General features: G+C 33.7%; 3 protein-coding genes across 4 annotated transcripts; all 3 read left to right on the forward strand.

Moving 5' to 3' along the window:
- The first annotated feature begins 3,786 nt into the window (after positions 1-3,786).
- On the forward strand, positions 3,787-5,278 carry LOC113760013 (zinc finger MYM-type protein 1-like). The gene is made up of 3 exons (XM_027302592.1): positions 3,787-4,083; positions 4,231-4,470; positions 4,658-5,278. Exons 1-3 carry the CDS (start codon positions 3,787-3,789, stop codon positions 5,276-5,278), a joined length of 1,158 nt encoding a protein of 385 aa, XP_027158393.1.
- A 7,204-nt stretch (positions 5,279-12,482) lies between these two features.
- Positions 12,483-17,464, forward strand: LOC113761954 (light-inducible protein CPRF2). 2 transcript variants are annotated; one of them, XM_027305160.1, is made up of 7 exons: positions 12,483-13,034; positions 13,437-13,542; positions 14,988-15,198; positions 16,373-16,448; positions 16,530-16,655; positions 16,837-17,017; positions 17,098-17,464. In XM_027305160.1, the coding sequence occupies exons 1-7, from the start codon at positions 12,531-12,533 to the stop codon at positions 17,163-17,165; spliced, it is 1,272 nt and encodes a 423-aa protein (XP_027160961.1). In that variant the 5' UTR covers positions 12,483-12,530; the 3' UTR covers positions 17,166-17,464. The 2 variants fall into 2 exon arrangements, with proteins under 2 accessions (XP_027160961.1, XP_027160960.1); XM_027305159.1 differs by having other exon boundaries at positions 16,837-17,464.
- A 3,192-nt stretch (positions 17,465-20,656) lies between these two features.
- LOC113762321 lies at positions 20,657-22,784 on the forward strand. Its single transcript, XM_027305714.1, has 2 exons — positions 20,657-21,144; positions 22,591-22,784. Exons 1-2 carry the CDS (start codon positions 20,772-20,774, stop codon positions 22,632-22,634), a joined length of 417 nt encoding a protein of 138 aa, XP_027161515.1. The 5' UTR covers positions 20,657-20,771; the 3' UTR covers positions 22,635-22,784.
- Positions 22,785-23,069: the final 285 nt, after the last annotated feature.

Genomic DNA, 23,069 nt, shown 5'->3' on the forward strand with positions numbered 1-23,069 from the left:
GGGAAGACCAAGATTTTTTTCATGTGCGACCACTTTTTAATATTCAGGAACTGATTAATATCTTTTTAGGTTGACAACTATGTGTTACTACTGAAAACCATAGCTGATTTCTCAAGATTGATCTCTTGCCTAGAAGCCTTCTTATACAGTTGCAAGATATCCTGAATATGTTGAGCTTCGTGTAGTGTCGCTTTGTCAAATAACAAAGTATTGTTTGCAAATAATAAATGAGAAAGATTGGGGCCACTCTGTCCTATTCGAACTCCTAACAATTTACCACAAGCCTCAGATTCTTGTAATAGACAAGAAAAAGCCTTTGGACATATAACAAATAAATACGGAGAAATTGGATCGCCTTGTCTAATGCCCTGCTGAGGTCACGGATAACCAAATTGAACACCATTTAGCTGAAAAGAATAATAAACAGTAGAAATACAACTGGAAATAAGATCAACAAAAGATAGATGATAACCTAAATCCAACAACATTCCTTTAAGAAAAGGCCACTCAACCCTATCAAAAGCTTTGCTCATGTCCAATTTAATGGACATGGATCCCTCTTTGCCTATAGACTTGGATTTAAGAAAGTGATTAACTTCATAAGCTATTAGGATATTATCTGTAATGAGACGATCAGGAATAAAAGTAAATAAAAAGGGAGAGAGAATTTTTGAAAGAACTTTATTTAATCTATTAGCTATAACCTTAGAAACTAATCTATAAACTACATTACATAAATTAATTGGATGAAATTGAGTTATATTGGATGGACATTGGCATTTTGGGATAAGCACAATGTAAGTGAAATTCAATTGATCATTAAAAAGCCCATTGTTCAGGAAGTCAAGAACACATTTAACTACATCCTGACTAACGACATGCCAAAATTTCTGATAAAATATTGGAAACATGCCATTAGGACCGGGAGATTTAAAAGGATGCATTTGATTTAAAGTTTTTGTTACCTCAAAAGTTGAGTAAGTTTGCATCAGCAAATCATTCATTCCTTTAGATACTTTAGGTTGCCCCCTATCTAAAACTACATCAATTATCTCAGGGGATGGCTTTGAACTAGAAAAAATGGATCCAAAGTGGTCTAAGATAATGTTCTCAAGATCATCATGGGAATTGCACCACTGCCCGACATCGTTGAAAAGGCCATTTATCTAATTTTTCTTTCTTCGTTTGGATGCATGTGCATGGAAAAAAGCTATATTCTGATCTCTCTCTCGATACCACTGAGTTTTACTCCTTTGCTTCCACATAGTATTTTCCCGATCCAAAACATCCTCTAATTGATTTGTTAAAGTTCCAATTTGAACCTTAATAACATCAGTGAGAGTCCCTTGCTATAGTTTAGCAATCTTTTTCCTTAGATCATCTGCTGCAGAACAAACATTACCAAATTTTGATTTGCTCTATTGTAAAAGACCCATTCGACATTCATCAGTGTTCTTTAACAAATTAACACAAGCATTTTTTGCAAATGTATTTTCCCAAGATTGACGAATATGTTTTCACAATTATCCGCTTTTATCCACATGGCTTCAAACATAAAACGCTTAAATCTCTTCACCTTATTTTTAGTCTTTGAAAATTTAATGAAATTCTCAAAGCTAAAAACTATAGGCAAATGATCAGAGAATGTAGAGTGCATATGTTTGATTTTTGACTCAAGGAATAAGTCTAGAAAATCTTGAGTTGCACAGGCACGATCAAGTCTCGCTCTAATTGTATTTGAATAAGTCTGACTACGACACCACGATCAAGTCATTGATGATTAGATTGGATTGGTCTTTAATTTATATTAGGCATGGGATATAGAATTAGGGTATGTTTGATAAAACTGAAATATGAAAACTAAAACTGAAATCTAAAATTGAAGTGTGAATTCATTAAGTTATTAAATTATTGAATTGTTAAGTACTACATCTAATACATTCAGGGGCGGAGGGAAGGGGGGCCAGGGGGGGCAACCGCCCCCCTCCAATTGTTAAAAAAAAAATTCTAAGTAAAGAATTTTTTATTATTATGTTTTGCCCCCCCAAAAATTGATCAAAAAATTCACTTTGCCGCCCCCAAGGGCCCAAACAATAATGTTTGAAAGTTATTTGGATTTGGTCCAAATAACAGAGAATTGCCACTATTTTCTTAACGGAGAACAACAGACTTGGTCCAAATAACTTACCTACTATTTTCTGAACTTCACAATTGCCGTTTTTCACCAATTCACCTCTTATTTCCTTCTTACAGAAAAGCCTCAACTCTCAACCCCCAACTTCAATTCCCTCTTCGATCTTCAGTATTTTTTTTTTTCATTTCAAAATACAAGCTAATACTCTATGGCAGAGAATTGTAACTCCTCAGTTCTCACCCGAATTTTTCTGCAAAAGTTGAAACGCGTGGCTTTGAAACTGGATGTACCAAAAGCTTTGAAATTTCAAGCTATTACCATTTACCAGGTTAGTTTGACATTGCATTTATTTAGTGAAATGTGAGTGTAAAAAGTTTGCCCGCCAGTTGTTTGATGAATTGCTCGAGAGGGACTTGTATTGTTTTTCGTACTTGGCCTTCTGAATTCGGGTGATAAGCATTTATTTTAGTTGATTCTGAGACTGGTTTCCTTTTCTAATTTTCATACTAATTTTATTTTGAGGATCCTGTTGGCTTCCTTGGGTGATGGCCGGGCTTTTCAATCAGGCTGAATGGCCGAAATTTGTAACGGAATTAGGGAAACCAGTCTTTTGCATTGGTCAAATTCCCATCTCTATAGGCCATAACCAGCATTTCTCAATCAATTTTATTTCGATTGCAGGTTGTTGTTTAGTTGCAAATATAGTGGTAATGGCCAACAGGACAATTGATTCTTTTTTCAAGAAAAGACGTCTAGAACCAAGTGGAAGTGGTGAAACTGCTTGTCCTCTTCGTGATTCTTCTCCTAAGCATCAAACAAAGAAATTTTGTAGAGCTGAATCATTAGAGTTTGATATTTCATCCATAGAATGTGATCCTGGAAAGCAAAAATCCATTTGGGAATATCTAGAGCATCAAAGGGATGAGGTACGGAGAGCATATATTAAGTTTGGGCCATACCAACCTGAGCTTCCGATTGAATCAATGGTTGTTGACAAGAAGGGCCGACGTTTCCTTTTCTCTTGGTATAAATTGTTTCCAGATTGGTTGGAATTTTCTCCAACAAAGAATGCTGCCTTTTGTCTTCCTTGCTCACTTTTTTCCAAGCCAACGGACCATTTTGGATCAATGGCCTTCACAACTAGTGGATTTAGATCATGGAAGAAGGTAAATGATGGAAAAAATTGTGCTTTTTTAAATCACATTGGAAAAGATCCTAACTCATCACACAAAGTGGCAATGCAATGCTATCATGATTTGGGAAACTTATTGCAACATCTTGATAAAATTATTGAGAAGCAAAATTCTGAGCAGGTTGCAAAAAATCGGTTGTAACTTCAAGTTTCCATAGATGCTGCAAAATGGTGTGCATTTCAAGCGGTGGCTTTTAGGGGTCATGATGAAAGTTTAGATTCTAACAATCGAGGTAATTTTATTGAGTTGATCAAGCATGTGTCTTCTTATAATTAAAAAGTGGCTGCTGTGGTCCTTGATAATGCTCCTCGAAATGCATCTTATACTTCTCCTACGATCCAAAAGGAGATATTGTCCATTTGGTCGAGCAAGATACAATAGTATATTCGAGAGGAGATTAGTGATTCAAAATTTTCTATACTTGTTGATGAGGCTCAAGATAGATCAAAAGGAGAGCAAATGGCTATTGTTCTTAGATTTGTGGACAAGCAAGGCTATATTCGAGAGAGATTTTTTGACATTGTTCATGCGCACGAAACCAATTCCTTGACTTTGAAGAAGGAGATATGTGATGTCCTTTCTCGCCATAATCTTAGTGTGCAAAACATTCGTGGCCAAGGATATGATGGAGCTAGTAACATGCATGGAGAATGGAATGGACTGCAAGCATTATTTATTCAGGAGTGCCCCTATGCATATTATATTCACTGTTTTGCTCATCGACTGCAATTAACATTGGTAGCAACATCTCAAGAGGTAATTCCTGTGAAACAATTCTTTACATACTTATCTCTTCTTATAAATTTAATTTCATCTTCTTGCAAACGTGTGGACCAACTGAGAGTTGCCCGAGCTGCTTAGAATTGCTGAATTGATTGCTATAGATGAACTTGAGACTGGTAGGGGTCAGAATCAGATTGGTACCTTATAACGGCCAGGGACTACAAGATGGGGTCTCATTTTAGTTGTATCTGTAGCTTATTCACAGAATATGAAGACATTTGCTCTGTCCTAATTGATGTTATCAATTATGGAAATACATCAACTCAAAGAAGTGAAGCTCACAGAGTTTACGATTTCATAGCATCCTTTGATTTTGTTTTTGTTATGCATATGATGAGGGACATTTTAGGATTTGCACAAGTACTTTCTCAAGCTTTACAATGCAAATCTCAAGATATTTTGAATGCCCTTAAATTGGTTTTAGTAACTAAGGATCGACTTCAAAGTTACAGAGATAATGGATGGAATGAATTGTTCACCAATGTAAAGACATTTTGAGATGCACGAAATATAGAGATGCCTGATATGAATGTCATTTATAAAGCAGGTCGAGGAAGAATTCGAAAACAAAATGATCCAATTACACTACAGGATTGATGTGTTTTTGGCAACGGTTGATTCTCAAATACTTGAAATGAAGAATAGGTTTAAGGAAGATGTAATAGAGTTGCTTATTCTTAGTTCAGCATTGCACCCCAAAGATAATTTTCAGGCTTTCAATATTGAACGAATTTGTCAACTTGCAAACAAGTTTTATTCAGCTAACTTCACAAATCAAGAGAAGTTACACTTAAGAACTCAATTAGAGCTTTTCCAGATTGAGTTTTCCTGTAATTCTCAGCTTCAAAATTTGTCATCACTTCAGGAGTTGTGCCAAGTGTTAGCAAAGACAAGAAAGTCAATGTGCTATACTCTTATTGATAGGTTGATTCGTCTTATTTTGACTCTTCCTGTTTCAACAACTACAACAGAGCGTGCATTTTCTGCTATGAAAATGATCAAGACTTGTTTGCATTCTAGGATGGAGGAAGACTTTCTTGCTAACTCTATGATAATGTATATTGAGAAAGAAATTGCTAGAACTTTTGATATAAATTCAATCATTGATGACTTTGATAAAATTAAAAGTCGCCGTGCACAATTTCATATGTCCCACACAGTCAAATAGATTTGTAAATATGATGATATTTTTGTATATGTGAAGCGTATAAGTAATTTTCATTCTATATAAGGTTGTTTCTAATCTTGTGGTATATATGTTCACATTATTTTTTTTGAAAATATATTTTACTTTCATTGCTCGTCCCCCCCAAAGTTAATTCCTAGCTCCGCCACTGGATACATTTAACTATATAACACACTAATTGATAAGTAAATACTTTATCATTTATATTTTGGAGCAAATTTTGCCTAGAAAATTTAGTGCCACTTAATTAATTTCGATATTCAATTTTTTTTTTGTTATCAAATGCTTTTGAACATGTTAAGATATGAATCTATTAAATTTAAATACTGAATTAGGTTATTAAACAAGGCCTTACTAATGGAATAGGACAATGGTCAAGCAACACCTCTTCCTGCTTCTTTATGCGATGAGCTAGATAGAATTCAAAGGAACTTCCCCTACGGCTCAACCAAAAATTTTTTTTTAAAAAAACACCATGTTAATTGGGATTTTGTTTGCCCCTCCAATCCTTCCCTCCCCTTTTGGTACAGAAGAGTGACGGGAAGAGGTAGACGAGGAGGGAGGGGGAAGAGGATGAGGGAGGAAAGGGGGAAGGGGAGTTGATCTCAGGTATTGGTAGTGAACGGGAAACGAGGTGTAAGGGTTAGAGGAGTGTGGTGGTAGGTGGTTGAGGAAGGGAGGATAAAAAAATTTAAAAATATCAAACAAAGTTTTAAATTATAAAAATTTCCTCAAAACACATCTACAATGAAAGTTTTCAATATACGAAATTACAATAAAGTTTTTCAAAACACTTAATCCATACGAATCCATAATTTTCAAAAAAAATTTCACATGTTCAATAATTTTTCATGCTAAAAATCCACTAAATTTCATCTAGACCATTTCGTTATATCTAGCTATTATGTTAGACAAGAGACATCCTGTATGAGAGGAACATTTTGATCAAAAACCACCAACCTGAAATTGATGATGCGGCTTATTAGTAGAGACTCTTGAGTTCCTAAATTCATGCCTGACTTTTATAAAATTCCCTAGAAATCCCAAATCGTTTAATCTAAAGATCTCAAAATCACACAAAGAAAGAACTTGGATAGACTTCAACAATTAAAGAAAAATACTTAAATCCCCAGCTATGTAAATTAACTTCCACAATTCTCTTACCTCATCAACAACAAAAATAGCAAACATTCTTTTGGGTTCTAGGGTGTCTATGAAGTTTCAAGTATGCAATTCAAGCCATATGGGCAATTTGGGATATTTGGAGGTTGTTTTCTTGGCACCTTTCAATTTTCTCCTTTTATTAGGCTAACAGATTTGCTTTCGAACTTTGTTGGCCGGAGATGTGTTAATTGATTTTGGGCCAATTGGTTTTATGTGAAATATCCTCAGTGTGCCTTTAGAATAGGCGTGCCTTTTACGTGGCTTGACTCCCAACCGTTTAATAGTAATATTTAACCAATGTTTTTAACCTTGGACCGGAGAGTGAGCCGGAAAACCTTCTAATTTATGGTTCGATCGGTTCAATCGATTCAACCCCAGTTCAAAGGTTTAATAATTTTTTAGTCATTTTAGTATTAAGAATTTTGAATAAAACTAAAATATTTATTTTATAAAATAAAAACTTAATAAAAACCTGTTGAACCTCCCAATTTTTACTAGTATTTACCGGTTCTTGACCGGTTCAATTAATTCTTTGCTTTTTAATTGAACCGGACCAGAGGCATAGCCAGTTTGACCAGTCGAACCGCCCGATCTGGTCTGATTTTCAAAACATTGTATTTAACAAAGCACTTTTCATAGCGATGACAATGGAACCCACCCCGCGGGGGAAGAAATGGGGTTGGGGTTGGGGTTTGGCCAGAGAGAGGGGATTTTTTCCCGCCTTAAATAGGGTGAGCCTCGTCCCTGCTTCAATTAATTTATATATATATATATATAACTATACATAAAAACTACTAATTATAAATTCATTCTAATTAAAATAAACTAGCAATTAGTTATGTGTAATATTAAGTAATTAATCTTGTGTAAATTTTATATTTGACTAATTTAGGAATTATTCAATTTGACTATCAGTTTGAAATGTTACATCACTGAGTCAAATTGAATTGTGCCACATGAGTCAATTAGAATTTGCTTTCTCTGTAATGCCTTAAATTGTTGTTTTGATGTTAGTTGGAAAGATGACTTTCCTTTCTGGCTTAAAAGTGCATCTAGGAATGACATGATGGAGTAGTTGCCCTAATACTTTGTAAGATTTTGTTGGCAATGAAATCTGTTACCATTTGAAAAAAAATGCTTAACTTATGACTCATGTTGCTATTCTGGTTTTTGGTTCTGTTGGTGAATTGAGTTGCATTAAGTTTTTGTTAGTTTTTGTGAAAGCAAACAGTCAAATGATCGAATTTTTGTCTTTTCCCCCGAGCACCCATAGGAGGAGATGGGCAGGGGAAGCTAGGGCAGGGGTAGGTATTTGGCAATGAGACGGAGGACAGAGAGGGGATTCCCCACCCCACCCTCGTCCTGTTGCCATTCTTAACTTTTAGGTATTCAATGGCCTATGTGATATAGAAAATAGTTTAATGGACAAGATAAAATATTAAAATATTTAATAACCTATAGTGTATTTAACCTTATAAAGACCCAAGGATCTAGCTCATTCAGTTGGCTCTCTTAAGTTTCCTCTTTCTTCTTTCTCCTTTCTACTTTTTCTTTGTCAGAGTTAGAGTACGTTTAATAAAACTAACTCTGAAAACTGAAAATTGAAATTTGAATTCATTAAATTATTGAATTATTAAGTACTAAATCTGATACATTTGAGTATATATTATATTAAATAATAAGCGAATAGCTTATAACTTATTTTTTTGGGAGCAAATTTTATCTAAATAATTCAGTGTTAGTTAATTAATTCAAATGTTTTATTTTATGTTATCAAATGCATTTGACCGTATTAAAATTTGAATTCATTGAATTTAAATGTTGAATTGGGTTTTCAAACAAGCCTTAGAGTCTTAGTCAAACAACAAACAAAATAAAGAATATTAATTTTAGAAGTAAGTAATGTGAACTATTGTAAATTGGAGTCACTAAACCTTAGTTGTAAATGCATACGTGGCATCAATTAGGCAGAGTCACATTCCCCAATTAAATATTAGCAACAAACATGTACAAACAAGCGAGTGACAAGGCAATCTCCACTTCGTTTTGTTATGAATACAATCCATTAGCTCTAAAGCAAAAAGTGAACCTACATGTTGTAAATACTGAATTTTACTATTTTGTAAAAGGAAAATCCTATATTAAATGCTATATAATTTAACAGATAAAAATAAATTAAAATATGATTCGTCTCCTTAATTTTAAAATTTTCATGTTTATATTTATCGATTAGAAATGTCGTAATTGTCAGTCACTTTTCGTTGATACATTTTTTATGAAATATCATATATCATTGGGCCATCTAACTGAATCATCTCTATCCTATAACCCATAAGAGTTGAATGAATCTCTCAAATCATAGGCCACGTTTGCATCACCTTTGAAGATGTTTCGACTGAGTGGGCATTAAAGAACTACTAATATTTCGACCAATTAATGATAATGATGAACAAGGTAACATTGCATTAGGAATTAGCCACAAACAAACGGAGCTTTATGCCACCCTCTTTAAATTGGAAAAGCATTTTGGGTCCACAAGTAAAAGTGGGCCAACAAATTTTGTAGGTCAAATTTTATGTTTATCCACAATTGGGCCGCCGCTTCTCGACGCTAATTATCCAATGAAATTTGTGGAATTGAGAGATGGAGAAAATGTCGCCTATTCGCATCAACAATGATACGCAAATTGCTCGAGCAGTGATAAAACAAATCTTTCTCAGTTGTTAGATATTTTGGGTTGAGATTTTGCAATATTCTATTATATTTTGGAAATTATCAGCTTCCATTCTTATTAAGGCAAGGAATTAATGATTGAGAGATTTTATGTAATAAAATAAGATTTTTTCAATAGTGTAAGTAAGAGAATTCGAACCCAAAACTTCTCATAACATAAAATATTATATGGATTAATTTTCTATACATTGATAGTATATATACCTTCATTATTAGATGTATAACACATAATCCAAATTTGAATTTGAATTCAAATTTTACATATGTATCTTATATCCAACCGTGATAGTGTATACGCCGTTAGTGTATATAAGATTTACTCATATTGTATTGTATCATAAGATTTTTGTCCCAATCATCAGGGCAAGGGATTTTAGTCTCTTCCCTGTTGATCCCTCGCTGGCAGTTTGGGAATGAGAGGGAATCGGGGGAGGGGGGAGGGATTAAAAAAAAAAAGAGATTTTTTCCCACAGGATTTACCTAATTGATATGTCTCGATGTTAATTCAAACAATCTTCATTTATTAAAAACTAAATTAATTCAAGGAAAATGAACCTATTGCCAAAGGACGGTAAAAGTAAATATGTAAATCTATTTTGTAAGTTGTGTACATCCACTGCTCCGACATATTCCGCAAAAAAATTCTCAATTTAATAAGGTGATCTTATCGTTGCATCCTTCAGCTCTTTTAGGCTTATCTCCTTCTACTTTTCGTTTTTGGATTTCTTATTCTTTTTGTTTTGATTTTTCTTATAGTCTTCTCCGTCAATACACATACATGTAGCTAGAACAAGAAGTCTTTATCTTCCTCTCTTTTTGGAATAAAGTAACAAAAAATCTAGAATGCGTGCGTTTTGAAATAAATGAATTTTAGGATGTTGATGCCCATTATTTGTTGAATTATCTATTGAATGAAATCGTACTGGGAAAAATTTGACTAATGGGACATGGGGTTTTGTGTCCAATGGTCACTCATTAACAAACTTTTACTCCATTAAACCTATTATGTATATACACACTAATAATTTATCTTTCATTACATTTATACACTATCCATAATTAATTCCCTTGATTTATAAGTTTTCTTTAATTAATTTTATACTTCTAAAAATTTAACATCTCAAATACATCTTGATGAATGCTTGGAATGAAAGATCAATAAGACAGACCAATAAGATTTATACGGCACTCGTTAATTAAGATTAATTTTATATTTATAAGACACTCGTTGAACAGGTCCATAAGATATTTTAGATTAGCAAGGACAGACAGTCCAGTTTCCTTGAATTCTAAGCATTCACACCGGATTATTGGGTTCAAGGTCCTTGCGGAAAGATATAGCATAAGAGAAGGTATTCTAGAAATAAGAAAAAAAAATCCTTATCATAATCATAAAACGATAAAAAGGGCATATGTCCTCTTCCAAGCATTAGAGAAAATCAGACTCTTTCACACGCCATCCACAGAAAACCACATATCTTCTTATAGTAAAACTTTTTTTTTCACACAAGCGGTTAAAATTTCAAAAATTTCTTTTTTTATATTCAATTATGTGTTTAGACTCATCTGTGTTCAACATCACTAGGAATGGTTGAGTTGCATTAAGTGCATCTAGGAATGACATGATGGAGTAGTTGCCCTAATACTTTGTAAGGTTTTGTTGGCAATGAAATCTGTTACCATTTGAAAAAAAATGCTTAACTTATGACTCATGTTGCTATTCTGGTTTTTGGTTCTGTTGGTGAATTGAGTTGCATTAAGTTTTTGTTAGTTTTTGTGAAAGCAAACAATCAAATGATCGAATTTTTGTCTTTTCCCCCGGGCACCCATAGAAGGAGATGGGCAGGGGAAGCTAGGGCAGGGGTAGGTATTTGGCAATGAGACGGAGGACAGAGAGGGGATTCCCCACCCCACCCTCGTCCTGTTGCCATTCTTAACTTTTAGGTATTCAATGGCCTATGTGATATAGAAAATAGTTTAATGGACAAGATAAAATATTAAAATATTTAATAACCTATAGTGTATTTTAACCTTATAAAGACCCAAGGATCTAGCTCATTCAGTTGGCTCTCTTAAGTTTCCTCTTTCTTCTTTCTCCTTTCTCCTTTTTCTTTGTCAGAGTTAGAGTACGTTTAATAAAACTTACTCTGAAAACTGAAAATTGAAATTTGAATTCATTAAATTATTGAATTATTAAGTAATAAATCTGATACATTTGAGTATATATTATATTAAATAATAAGCGAATAGCTTATAACTTATTTTTTTTGGGAGCAAATTTTATCTAAATAATTCAGTGTTAGTTAATTAATTTAAATGTTTTATTTTCTATTATCAAATGCATTTGACCGTATTAAAATTTGAATTCATTGAATTTAACTGTTGAATTGGGTTTTCAAACAGCCTTAGAGTCTTAGTCAAACAACAAACAAAATAAAGAATATTCAAGCGGTTAAAATTTTTTTTCTTCTTATAGTAAAACTTTTTTTTTCACACAAGCGGTTAAAATTTCAAAAATTTCTTTTTTTTATATTCAATTATGTGTTTAGACTCATCTGTGTTCAACATCACTATGTTTTGGTTATGGATGCATGATATATAAATTTCTTTTCAAACATCCAATACCCCTCAAATACCCTAGTGTAACAAACAGTAGTGTAAGATTATTGTTTGGACGGCAGTTTTCTAAGAATTTTTTTTGTCCTTTTCACATATTTTTTTATCACATATTTTTATCTCAATTACATCAAATTACTATAGTAATTATTACAATGCATTTTTCTAAAAAAAAAATCCAAAAAATAGTAAACCAAACGGTATTCGATTTAATAGAATGATTTTGCCGTATCTAGATTAATACCAATCCAAGCCATTTCATGAATAAAATATGATCAATTAACCAACTAATAAAACTACTTGTTATAGATAACATTTTGTTGTTGCATCGAAATATATAAATGTTAACTAATTTGACTAAATTGAAGTTGTTAAAATGAAATAGTTAAATAAATGAAAAATAAGATTATTCAGAAATACACATTGAATGCTGAGATTGAGCATTAAATTCCTATGATAATATTTGAAAGAGATATATGATATGCCGCCAGTGTCATATAATCTTGTAGATTTATTATAAATCTTTTGGTTACTTGCTAAAAATGAATTTGACTTACCAATTTCTTTCACAATTTCCTTTTTTGTTTTCTAGCTATTTTTCTTTAATTATTTATAAGTACTAATAATAAGTAGTCAAGTACTATACGAATAAAGCAAGAGAAAAGAGAATAAGAACAAAAGAAAAACAAAAAGAAAGAAGGGAGAGAGAAGACCGGAGAGAATGGATAGGGTGTTTTCAGTGGACGACATTGCGGACCAGTTCTGGTCGCCGCCTCCGATGCCGATTCGACTCGGCGGCGACGAGGAGGAGTCGGGCTCGGTCTCATCGTCCGCTAACAACAATAACACCACATCTTCATCGAAGATGATCAACCGCAGCTCATCTGAATGGGCCTTTCAACGCTTTCTCCAAGAAGCCTCCGCAACCAATCATTCGCCATCTCCGCCGCAGCCCCAGCCGCAGCCGGCGTCGTCTAATCCTAGGCCCCAGAGCGACGTCGTCGAGATCAACGATAATATCTCCAATCGGGATTCAAATGCTGCAACTAGTGATAATAAAAATAAAATTCTTAATAATAGTAGTGATAATCTGGAAGTCAAGGTGGCTTCCACGACGTCGTTTGAAGGTCCTGTGCCGCCCAATATTCCCGTTGATTCTGAAGAGTACCAGGCTTTCCTCAAAAGCAAACTCGATTTGGCGTGCGCCGCTGTCGCTTTGTCTAGGGTACTTGTTTTGTCTCTCCCAAATTGGAAGCTCCATTTCCCTTTTCCTCTTTCTTTTGCATTTTAATTTGGCTATTTTGTTTTCCGAATTCCTACCAAATAAACTAGTAGTAGAAATGATGGAGGAAATGCTTTACATGTTTTTTTTTTCCCTCAGAATTAGTTTGAAAAATGGATAAAAGTTTGTTCAATAGCCTTTTTCCGATTGAGTTTTTTTTTGGCTTCAGAACTGGTATGTAGGATAGTTATTTCATTTTATTTTTATTGCTATTGTTGAAACCATGCGAATTTGGACACTTCTTTTTGCGTTGCTAGTTTTATGTATTTTCATTCTAATTTCTGTGAATATGTGAAGGATATATTTTTTAACTTTGTTATTTTTTGGCGGCAATGATGTGGATAGGCCAACTATATGAAACCTCGGGAATCTGCTGCCATGCTGCCTGACAGTGCATCGCAAGGATCCAGTACGAGTACGACGCCAGTAGCATCTCAAGTTGTTTCTAAAGGTTAGAGTTTTGATAATTTTTAATGGTGGAAAAGTTGAATATTTTACTGATTTTATTGTTAAGACTCTTATCTAGCAAAGCATTAAAGTTAGAGTTCAATCAGTGGAGTGATTCGTGTTAGGTAGATACTTTACTTTTGACCATATGTTGCATATAGGAATCATGAGAACGTATTATGTACATCATCTATTGATTCGTGTCTCAGATTGTTCTTGTTAATGTGCTATTGAGGGAATAGTAGGTAAAGTTCATTAGTATGATAAAATGACTATGTCAATGAAAACTGTGTGAAGACGTCAAACTAATGGCTAATGACAACTTTAAGAATGTCTGTAATGGACCATGCTATGTTTCATGGGAGCATAGAATGTTAAAAGATGAAGATTGAGTGTTGTGCATTGGACTTGGGCTAGGATAGGTTCAATAATAGCCCAAACTAATCAAAAGAGATTGGGGTAGATAATTGGCAATTGTAAAGGAACCTGATCGTCTCTCTGAAAAAAGTGGAGGGTGTGACTGACTAATTCTGATATATGGTGAGGTGTTATTACCATGCCTATCAAGTTAGAAGGTGGTACAAGTCCAGTTATGCTTGCATTGAACAAGATGGTAGTTTCACTTCAAGTACCTTCGTTCAAAGTTCTAAGTTAATGGATTGGTTTTGAAGTTAGTCAAGGGGTTATCAGAGAATTCAAATTTAGGTAACCTAAACTTTTGAATCCTCAAAGTGAGTCCATTGTAAGTAACCTCTACGATAAAATCCTAATCCAAATATGTGTTAAGAGAAATTATCTGTTATCCAGTACTGCTGGGTGCAGCACAAGTGAATAGAAGATACAGGAATATGAAAGAGAATGAAAACAAAAGAAATATTTAAACAGAGGGGAAAAAGGAAGCAGAATTGAACTGCAGGAAACATCATAAATTCTATTTAATAATTTAGGGCAAGAAGATAGATATGTCATTAGTTGATCATCATATTGAAAACAGATTGTAGCAGCAAATGTTCATTTAGAAATTCCGCACATGCCAATTTGTGTCTCATGATTTTTTTTTTTTTTTTTTTTTTTTTTTTTCCTTTGTCTTTCGGGCACTCAGTCTTTAGATTCGAATTAGAACAACTTGAGTTGCAGTGGTTTTTGTGGAAGTATATTAAATGGTCACCTAAAATACTCCTTTTTCCATTTTGTCTTTTTTTTTTTTTTTAAATTTTGAATCCTTTTTCTTCTTATCTTGGGAGTTGGGTACAGTGTGGCAAATAAAGTTGCTGCTTTAGCAAATAAGTAACTTAATATAGAACTGCTGCACCAGAATGCACAAATAATCAATATATGCGTTTATCTTATTGGCAGCATCCATTTTAGGAGCTCAGTGTAAAAGGTATTGTGAGGTACAAATGGGTAATCATTTAAATGACAATCATTTCTCCCTACTATTGTAAATAGGAGTTGGGCCTGATCCTGTCAAAGGACAAGACAAGGATGTTGGGGGGCCACTTGGAATACCTTCATTGCCTGCACTGCAGAAGAAATCTGGGATCCAGATGAGGTCAACCACAAGTGGTTCTTCCAGAGAGGAGTCAGATGAAGACGAAGGTGAAGAAGAAATAGAGGTAACTGAAAATATGGATCCAGCTGATGCAAAACGAATGAGAAGGTAATCCACTCCTTCCAGTAGGGTGAGCCTGTAAAATCTCGCTAATTAGTTTTCATTCTAATTTCCAGAGGAGATATTTTGGAATAGCTTCATTTCATCTTCTACTGCTTGATTGGACTTTCTGCTTTATTACATTTTGGCAAGTGATGTGGTTCCTATTTGGATCCCTTTTAAGTTGTACCTCCATTTTTTATTGCTTCTGGGTGAAAGTCCATAGATTGCTACTGATTAGCTGTTGTTTTGAGCTGAATGCTTTAGTTTTCTGTGCTGGTTATCTACTAAGTTATTTGCATTTGGTTATAATGCAACTTATTTCTGATAAATTGCACAAATCCTCTATTTGTGTAAATCCACACTTTGGAAAAGTTTCATCAGTTAACTAACAATAAGTGATCTGCAGTGATCCTTTTCATGGATTTGAATTGGTTCTGCCATAGTTGCCATCAATACGAGGTAGGCAACTCTGAAATGAACAAAATTACATGGGTTAAAATTGAGTTTGAGAATGACAAAAAAAGGAGGAAGCAATCGAAATTTGATGATTGGGAAGACATTTGGTTTACCTTTGACCTCTTAGGTGTCTCCTCATCCACCTTTTAATATGCTTTCTCTAATTAATCTCTTATCGTGGAGCATTGGTGGTGGTGGTGAACTGAAGATAAACTGTTGGGAGTAATGGAGAACCTAGCATTTTTATTGGGCCTGAGTTTAGTTCCAACTGAAACAAGCAAGGCGTTGCTGATGGTATTAACTTAATGCATTGTCTAAATAGTGTATGGGTAGTTGTTTTAGTTATCTTCCTCACCTGTCATAGAAAGAAGCAAGCTTTAACTGCTGCTTGTGGTCCCAATGCGATGACTGACAGTGTAACATCTTTTCTTGTTTGTATACATAATTGAGTCTCCAAAACATTAGATTTGAGGCTAGCTTGCTTGAGATTTATGAAATAGAAGACTGTAAGTTGAAAGTTCAGCAGCCTTTACAAATTCCGCATGCTATGCCAATTTTCCTTGTTGACATCTGAGTTTTCAATGTTGACCCTCCTGGATAAACTTTTCAGTGCTTTCTAATTTCCATGCTTATATTCTGAGAAATTTTGATACCATTATGCAAACTATAGAAAAGGAAGATATCAGTTTGGTTTCCTTGTGTTAATTAAGCTAGTGTTCATCAGAATGCTTTCAAATAGAGAATCAGCTAGACGCTCAAGAAGAAGAAAGCAGGCCCATTTGACTGAGCTTGAGACACAGGCATGCTACTGTCATTGTTTCTTTGTTGGCAACTGTTGATTTTCTGAGAGACCTTCTGACATACTCTGTTTATTCTCCTAGGTTTCTCAGTTGAGAGTTGAAAATTCTTCTTTGTTAAAGCGCCTGACCGACATTAGTACGAAATACAATGAAGCAGCTGTTGATAATAGAGTTCTAAAAGCTGATGTTGAGACATTAAGAGCAAAGGTAACTGTATCCCCCAAAGGTTCTAGTGGTAATCTGTAACGGCTTCTGTACCTATGACAGACATTTTAGTCTTCTTACATAAGAATCTGAATGAGAAACCGAAATCCAATAAAAAAAAAGCAGTCTGCTTTAAGCAAATCTTTGAGTTCTGTTGAGTTCTTGCATTTGTCTCTCTTCGCAGGTGAAGATGGCTGAAGAAACTGTTAAAAGGGTTACCGGCTTGAGTCCATTGTTCCAAGCTATGTCAGAGATATCCACTATTTCCCTGCCATCATTTGCTGCTAGTCCGTCAGACACATCGACTGATGCTGCTGTTCCCATCCAAGATGATTCACAGCACCATTATTATCAAGCCCCATCGGGTAATCATCTCCCTGCTCACAGTCCAAGAATCCAAAATGGTATGTTAGAAATTCCTTCCATTGATAACAATGTGTGCCAGAATCCTGCAACAACAGCAGCTTCCGCGAACAAGATAGGAAGAACATCCTCAATGCAACGCGTGGCTAGCTTGGAGCATCTGCAGAAGCGCATTCGTGGGGAGGTGGGCTCCCATGGCAATCAAGGCAACGGAGACCAGTAATCCTGATAGAATATCAAGCGCGATTAGGATTTAGTCAGTAGAGATGATTATGTTGATTAGTGGTTATATTCAGGAACGAGGATTAATTGTATAGAGATGATTATTCTTTACATGCCCACATGTAAACTTGTCGATGGAACCAGTTTTTGCTTTTCATTAAGCAAATTGCTGCTTTGAACAGCTTAATCTATATATTCCTTTGTGGAGGACAGGATTATCTGGAGCACTTGGGGCTTATTCAGTTTGTTGCATACATGTTTATGTGAACTGATACCTCTAGTCCCGTCTCACAAAAAAGTCTTACACAAAAAAATTCTGGAGTAATTAGAGTGTGTGTTTTGTTTTTAGTGCTTTTTAGTCTCACAGAAGATTTTGTGTACAAAAACTTTTTGAGTGACCAAAATATGCTCAAACAGAAAAATTATTGGTTTGTACACAGCGCAATTTTGTTTAGGTCATGAATAATCTCCTAATTTTGTTTGTCAAATTCCAAAACATAATCATGATTAGGATAATGTTTACAACAATTCATAAACTAGCAGTTTGTGGATTGCACGCGATTTATTATACGTTATTGAAAAACGTATTGACAAAGAAATTCTGAAGTTTGAAAAGCACCAGATACAACACAAACAGAAACTGTGCAATATTAGGCATTCCAATGCACGTAGAATGCGTGAAAATCTTGTGACGAGTTTTCTAAGATGTCGAAGTTTAATAGTTATACAGGTCAGAAAAACATTAAATTTTTTCTTACTTGATTTAATTCTGCGAAAACTATACATGAAAGACTATTATAGTAACAAGATAATGAAACATTCCTCTAGATTTCAGATCTCAAAAATAGATTGTCAACATCATAAAATAGAGTTTTTTTTAATATTATTTTCACATCCTACGATTGACATATGTTCATCATTTGAGGAGGAACATCTTGAACATGAGCAATGCTTCAAATCTATTGAGCCTTGGGACATTTTGTTCAAGATAGAAGTGTGATATTTTGGAGCTTAGTTCCTTATTTACCCAGAAGAGAAAAAAAAAAAAGGGGGGGAACATTTTGCAAATGTGGTAGGGAAACTGGGGAAATGAATAAAAGTGTAGAAAAATAAAAATAAAGGGAAAATTGGAATTTCAGACATTTTCTAACCATCAATAAAGGAAAAGTGCAGCAAAAGTAACGTAAAGGGCAAATCACATAGAATCGTAGGCAGGTTTTGTGCATTTAACCTTTAACTAGAATTTTGCCCCATGTCTTAGCACAGTTTCTTTTCTTATTTATTGTGAATTTATACAACTATGAATAATTTAAATATGAAAATTAACAACAATTCTACATGTCCATACTTATTAACTTAAAAAAATTAATGTATTCTAAATGTTCAATTATTTTCTAATTTTTAAAAATTTGTTTACATACTTTCACTATAATGTGATAGGGTATATTAAACAATGTATCACATATCAAAAACTTGGTAGATATTATTTTTTTTATAAATATTCTTTTAGATAATTTAAATTTTTATAATGACCATAAATCTAGAACTATATATTCACATTTAATTAAGTAGAAAAGATCCAGCAATCCAATTTTTTTTTTCAATCAATAAATATTTAATTTTCAACAATATTGGTAAATCCGTTGGTGTAACAATTAATTCTTTTTTTTTTGTACTAAGTTATTTCAAAATTAAGGGAAGAGGTGATGAACAATTTGAATACTAATCAATGATATGGTGGTGAAAGGAAGTAATTTATGGAATATATAAGATTTTAATAATCGTGATTTGAAGCAGGTTTTACTATAGTTCTATGTAAGAATTTCATAGAAAGCATTAAGATGAGATTAGTTAGTTTTAAAGTTATTTTAGATATCATTAAGATAAGATTAGTTATTTTAAAATTAGGGATAATTTTTAAACATATAATATAATATTCAATATGGGTAAAACCCAAATGACCCATAACCCGTTAATTCTCTTCAATTAGGCATGCCACGTAGGACTGAGAAACAATTCTAATTAAAATAATTACTTATATATATATATTTATAGATTACCGAAAACTAATTAGAAAAAAGGAAAATCGTTCAAAACGTCCCTCACATTTTGCATAGAAAGCATTAAGATGAGATTAGTTAGTTTTAAAGTTATTTTAGATATCATTAAGATAAGATTAGTTATTTTAAAATTAGGGATAATTTTTAAACATATAATATAATATTCAATATGGGTAAAACCCAAATGACCCATAACCCGTTAATTCTCTTCAATTAGGCATGCCACGTAGGACTGAGAAACAATTCTAATTAAAATAATTACTTATATATATATATTTATAGATTACCGAAAACTAATTAGAAAAAAGGAAAATCGTTCAAAACGTCCCTCACATTTTGCAAAATGACTTTTTTCGTCCTTTACTTTTAAAAGTATAATTTTACGTCCCTTACAAATTCACATTGATCAAGTTTGGTCCCAACCTAGATTTTCGACTAGTTTTTTGCTAGAATCTACCACGTGCCTTGCACGTGATTATTTTTAGGAACAAAATTGTTAAATCAAATTTCACATAATTTGATTTTTTCGTCCCTCACATTTTACAAAAAAGAATTTTTTCGTCCCTCATATTTCAAAAGATGAATTTTTTCATCTTTCACATTTCACAAAATGAATTTTTTCATCCTTCATTGATCACGTGTCCAAATAGTTTCTTTTTTTTTTTTTGTTAAACTCATGTATATATCTATTTGATTTCACCTGAACAATATGAATAGCATATAATATATCTGTATTTGATTCCATCTTTAACTACAATTAGTTTATTCAGGTGAAATTAAATTGAAATAAATTATATGTTATTTGTATTATTCAGGTGAAATTAAATAGACATATACATGAGTTTTCAAAAATAAGAAAAGACTATCATACGCACGATCAATGAGGGATGAAAATTTTCATTTTGTAAAATGTGAGGGATGAAAAAATTTATTTTGTGAAATGTGAGAAATGAAAAAATTCATTTTGTAAAATGTGAGGGACTATGAATCAGATTATATGAAATGTGTTTGACAATTTTACTCCTAAAAAATGATCATGTGTAAGATACGTGATGGATTCCGATAAAAAATTAGTCAAAAACCTAAATAGGGACTAAAATTGACTAATGTGAATTTATAAAGGATGAAAATTATATTTTTAAAAATAAGACATAAAAAAAATTATTTTACAAAATATGAAGAATATTTTGAGCGATTTTCCCTTGGGAAAAAAACAAATGCGACGTATGCCAGTTTTGCTACCAATTCAGTTACGTAGTCAAAACCAACATTTGACTTCATCCATCATACAATCCAATCAGATTCCTTAACCAAATCAAATCAACAACAAATTTATCTCCAAACAGTACAACAAATTTATCTTGGACTAGGATTGTCCACGTACACCAAACACTTATCGGTGAATATCTGAAATTCAATCGTCTCAAAATCGTACGTACAAATCCCAATTTTCTCAACCGATCCCTTCATAGTTATGCCTAGTAGGAGAACTAACCTGCGGCCGGAGGAGGAGGAGGTGGAGAAGGAAGAGGACGACCGCCCTAGAGGGTTTGGCTTTATTTTTTGCATGGCTGCTGTAGGCTTTGCATATATACTTATACCAGCCATCTTTTTCGGGAAACATATGGAGAACACTTTGTCGAAATTTGTTCATTCGGAACCTATCCAACATGATGACAAGATTGCCTTCGTAGTATTTGTAGGGCTGGTCTTGATATCCGTTGTAATGGGGGTTTTCTACTTTTTTCTTGCTGTTTTTCATTCCATTAGTCTCTTTATATTCTATAGGGAGAAGAATATCAGACCAATATTGGACGAGGGACAGTCGTTGGTACAAGTCAATGAAGGTTAAGTAAAACTAGCCCGGCTGTTTTTTTTTTCAGGGTTGTACTTGACATCATTGTGTATATGGTTTCTTTTGAGAATCAAAGTTAGCTCATTGATGAGAGAGATTTATCTTTGGACAATTCTTGTTCATGTTTTATAGATAGTTGCATTCTTATTATATGTCACTCCTTGATTTACTTCTTTCTTTTCCAGATGAATTATTGCTTCGTAATGTTATATCCCATTTGTTTATCCTGTGAAGCATTGATTGCTTGCTTTCTTTCTTGACCCCAAGCTGTTCAAGCATCTTGGGTTCTTGTATTGTAAATATTTTGTCAAGAAATTTGTAATGTCACGAAAGGCAGCTTTCTCTTTGAAGTTCTTGCAAGGTTGCCATTTGACTCTAGAAACTAGTGGGGAGGTGCCTGAATTTTTAGGTGTAGTTCAAAATTTTTTTTTGGAAAATAATTTTCCAAGAATATAGCTTAATTCAGGAAAATTAGAACAAAAGTTAAGCCTTTGCTATATTAAGCAGCAAATAATAATAACAACAACGACAATAATAATAATAAGGTATAATTTTAAAAATCTTGAGAAAGGTTTTTGACAATTTCACTTGTCTCATTTGCCTTCCTTAAACTTTTGAAAATTTCACTTACTTCCTTTATTTGAATTTTTTTTTGTACAATAAATGCCCTTTGCATTTCTCGGAGTAATTTGCTTTAAAAATTTTATATTCTAATTAAAATTTAGAATGTAAAAAGCAAAAGGCTGGGATGTATGTGAAATTCATGGCATTTCTAGCAGTTACACCAGCCCTGTTAAGATGACTAGAAGCTCTAAAGACTAAAGTTCGTGCTAATTTAACAGATAAAAGCACCAGAAATAGAGAATTCGAAAGACAAATTTCTATGGAGATTCAATAGCTGTATCCTGTAGGATTTGAAGTGATCTAACACCTGTATCAGCCATTTTGAATCAATATAATCATTGATCACCAGAAAGGAAACCAATATAGGTTGAATTTAAAGGATGCAATTTATGTATAAAATATATCATTCAAGAAAGGATTGGTCATGTATAATCCTTCTGAAAGAAAAGCAGACTCTTCCATCCAGAATATCGAAGCCAAACGAGTCATGCATGAAAAGCAAGTGCAAAATAGAACTAACACACGAGCCCACAGAAGCGAATAGATAATAGATAATGCAATCTAGAATTCAATACCATAACATTCTTATCTTAAGATTACAATCCAAGCATGCACAAAACACCATCTAACTCTAGTACTGCATAATTGGATCCTTCTAACTAGGAAGATAGAAAGCTAGTGAATATGGGATTTTCACTGTCAAATCTGCTGTTGAGATACTGAGGCCTGTGACAGCTGATGTTGATTGGCATCACTTGGTCTGGTTCAATGGACATATTCCTAAACATGCTTTTATTTCATGGATGCTGTGCAGGAATAGACTTAATACCAAAAGTCGTTTACAAAGATGGGGAGTAGTGGATGATGACAGGCGTATGTTTTGCAGTACAGGGGTTGAAACTGCTGATCATCTCTTCTTTGAGTGTGCTTACTCTGCTTATTTTTGGACCAGAATACAAGAAGCTTGCCTGATATACCGATCCACATATGCTTGGCAGACTGAGATTCAGTGGCATGGTTCGCCATCGCGGGTCGCGGTCGCGTCGCGGTCTCAGTTGTTCCACATCCGTCGCGGCATATCGGTTGAATATCGGGTGATATGAACATTATAACACATTAAAGATTCCAAAAATTTTGAAAAAATTACTAAAATTAGAAAATATTGAAAAAGACACAATTTAAAAAAATATCGGAGTCGACTCCGAGTTGACTCGGACATATCGACCGATATCATGTATCACGGATTCGAATCGGTCAATATCAGTCGAGTCAGAGCGAGTCGTCGCGGATATG

This window comes from Coffea eugenioides, chromosome 2, assembly GCF_003713205.1.
Source record: "Coffea eugenioides isolate CCC68of chromosome 2, Ceug_1.0, whole genome shotgun sequence".
NCBI lineage: Eukaryota > Viridiplantae > Streptophyta > Magnoliopsida > Gentianales > Rubiaceae > Coffea > Coffea eugenioides.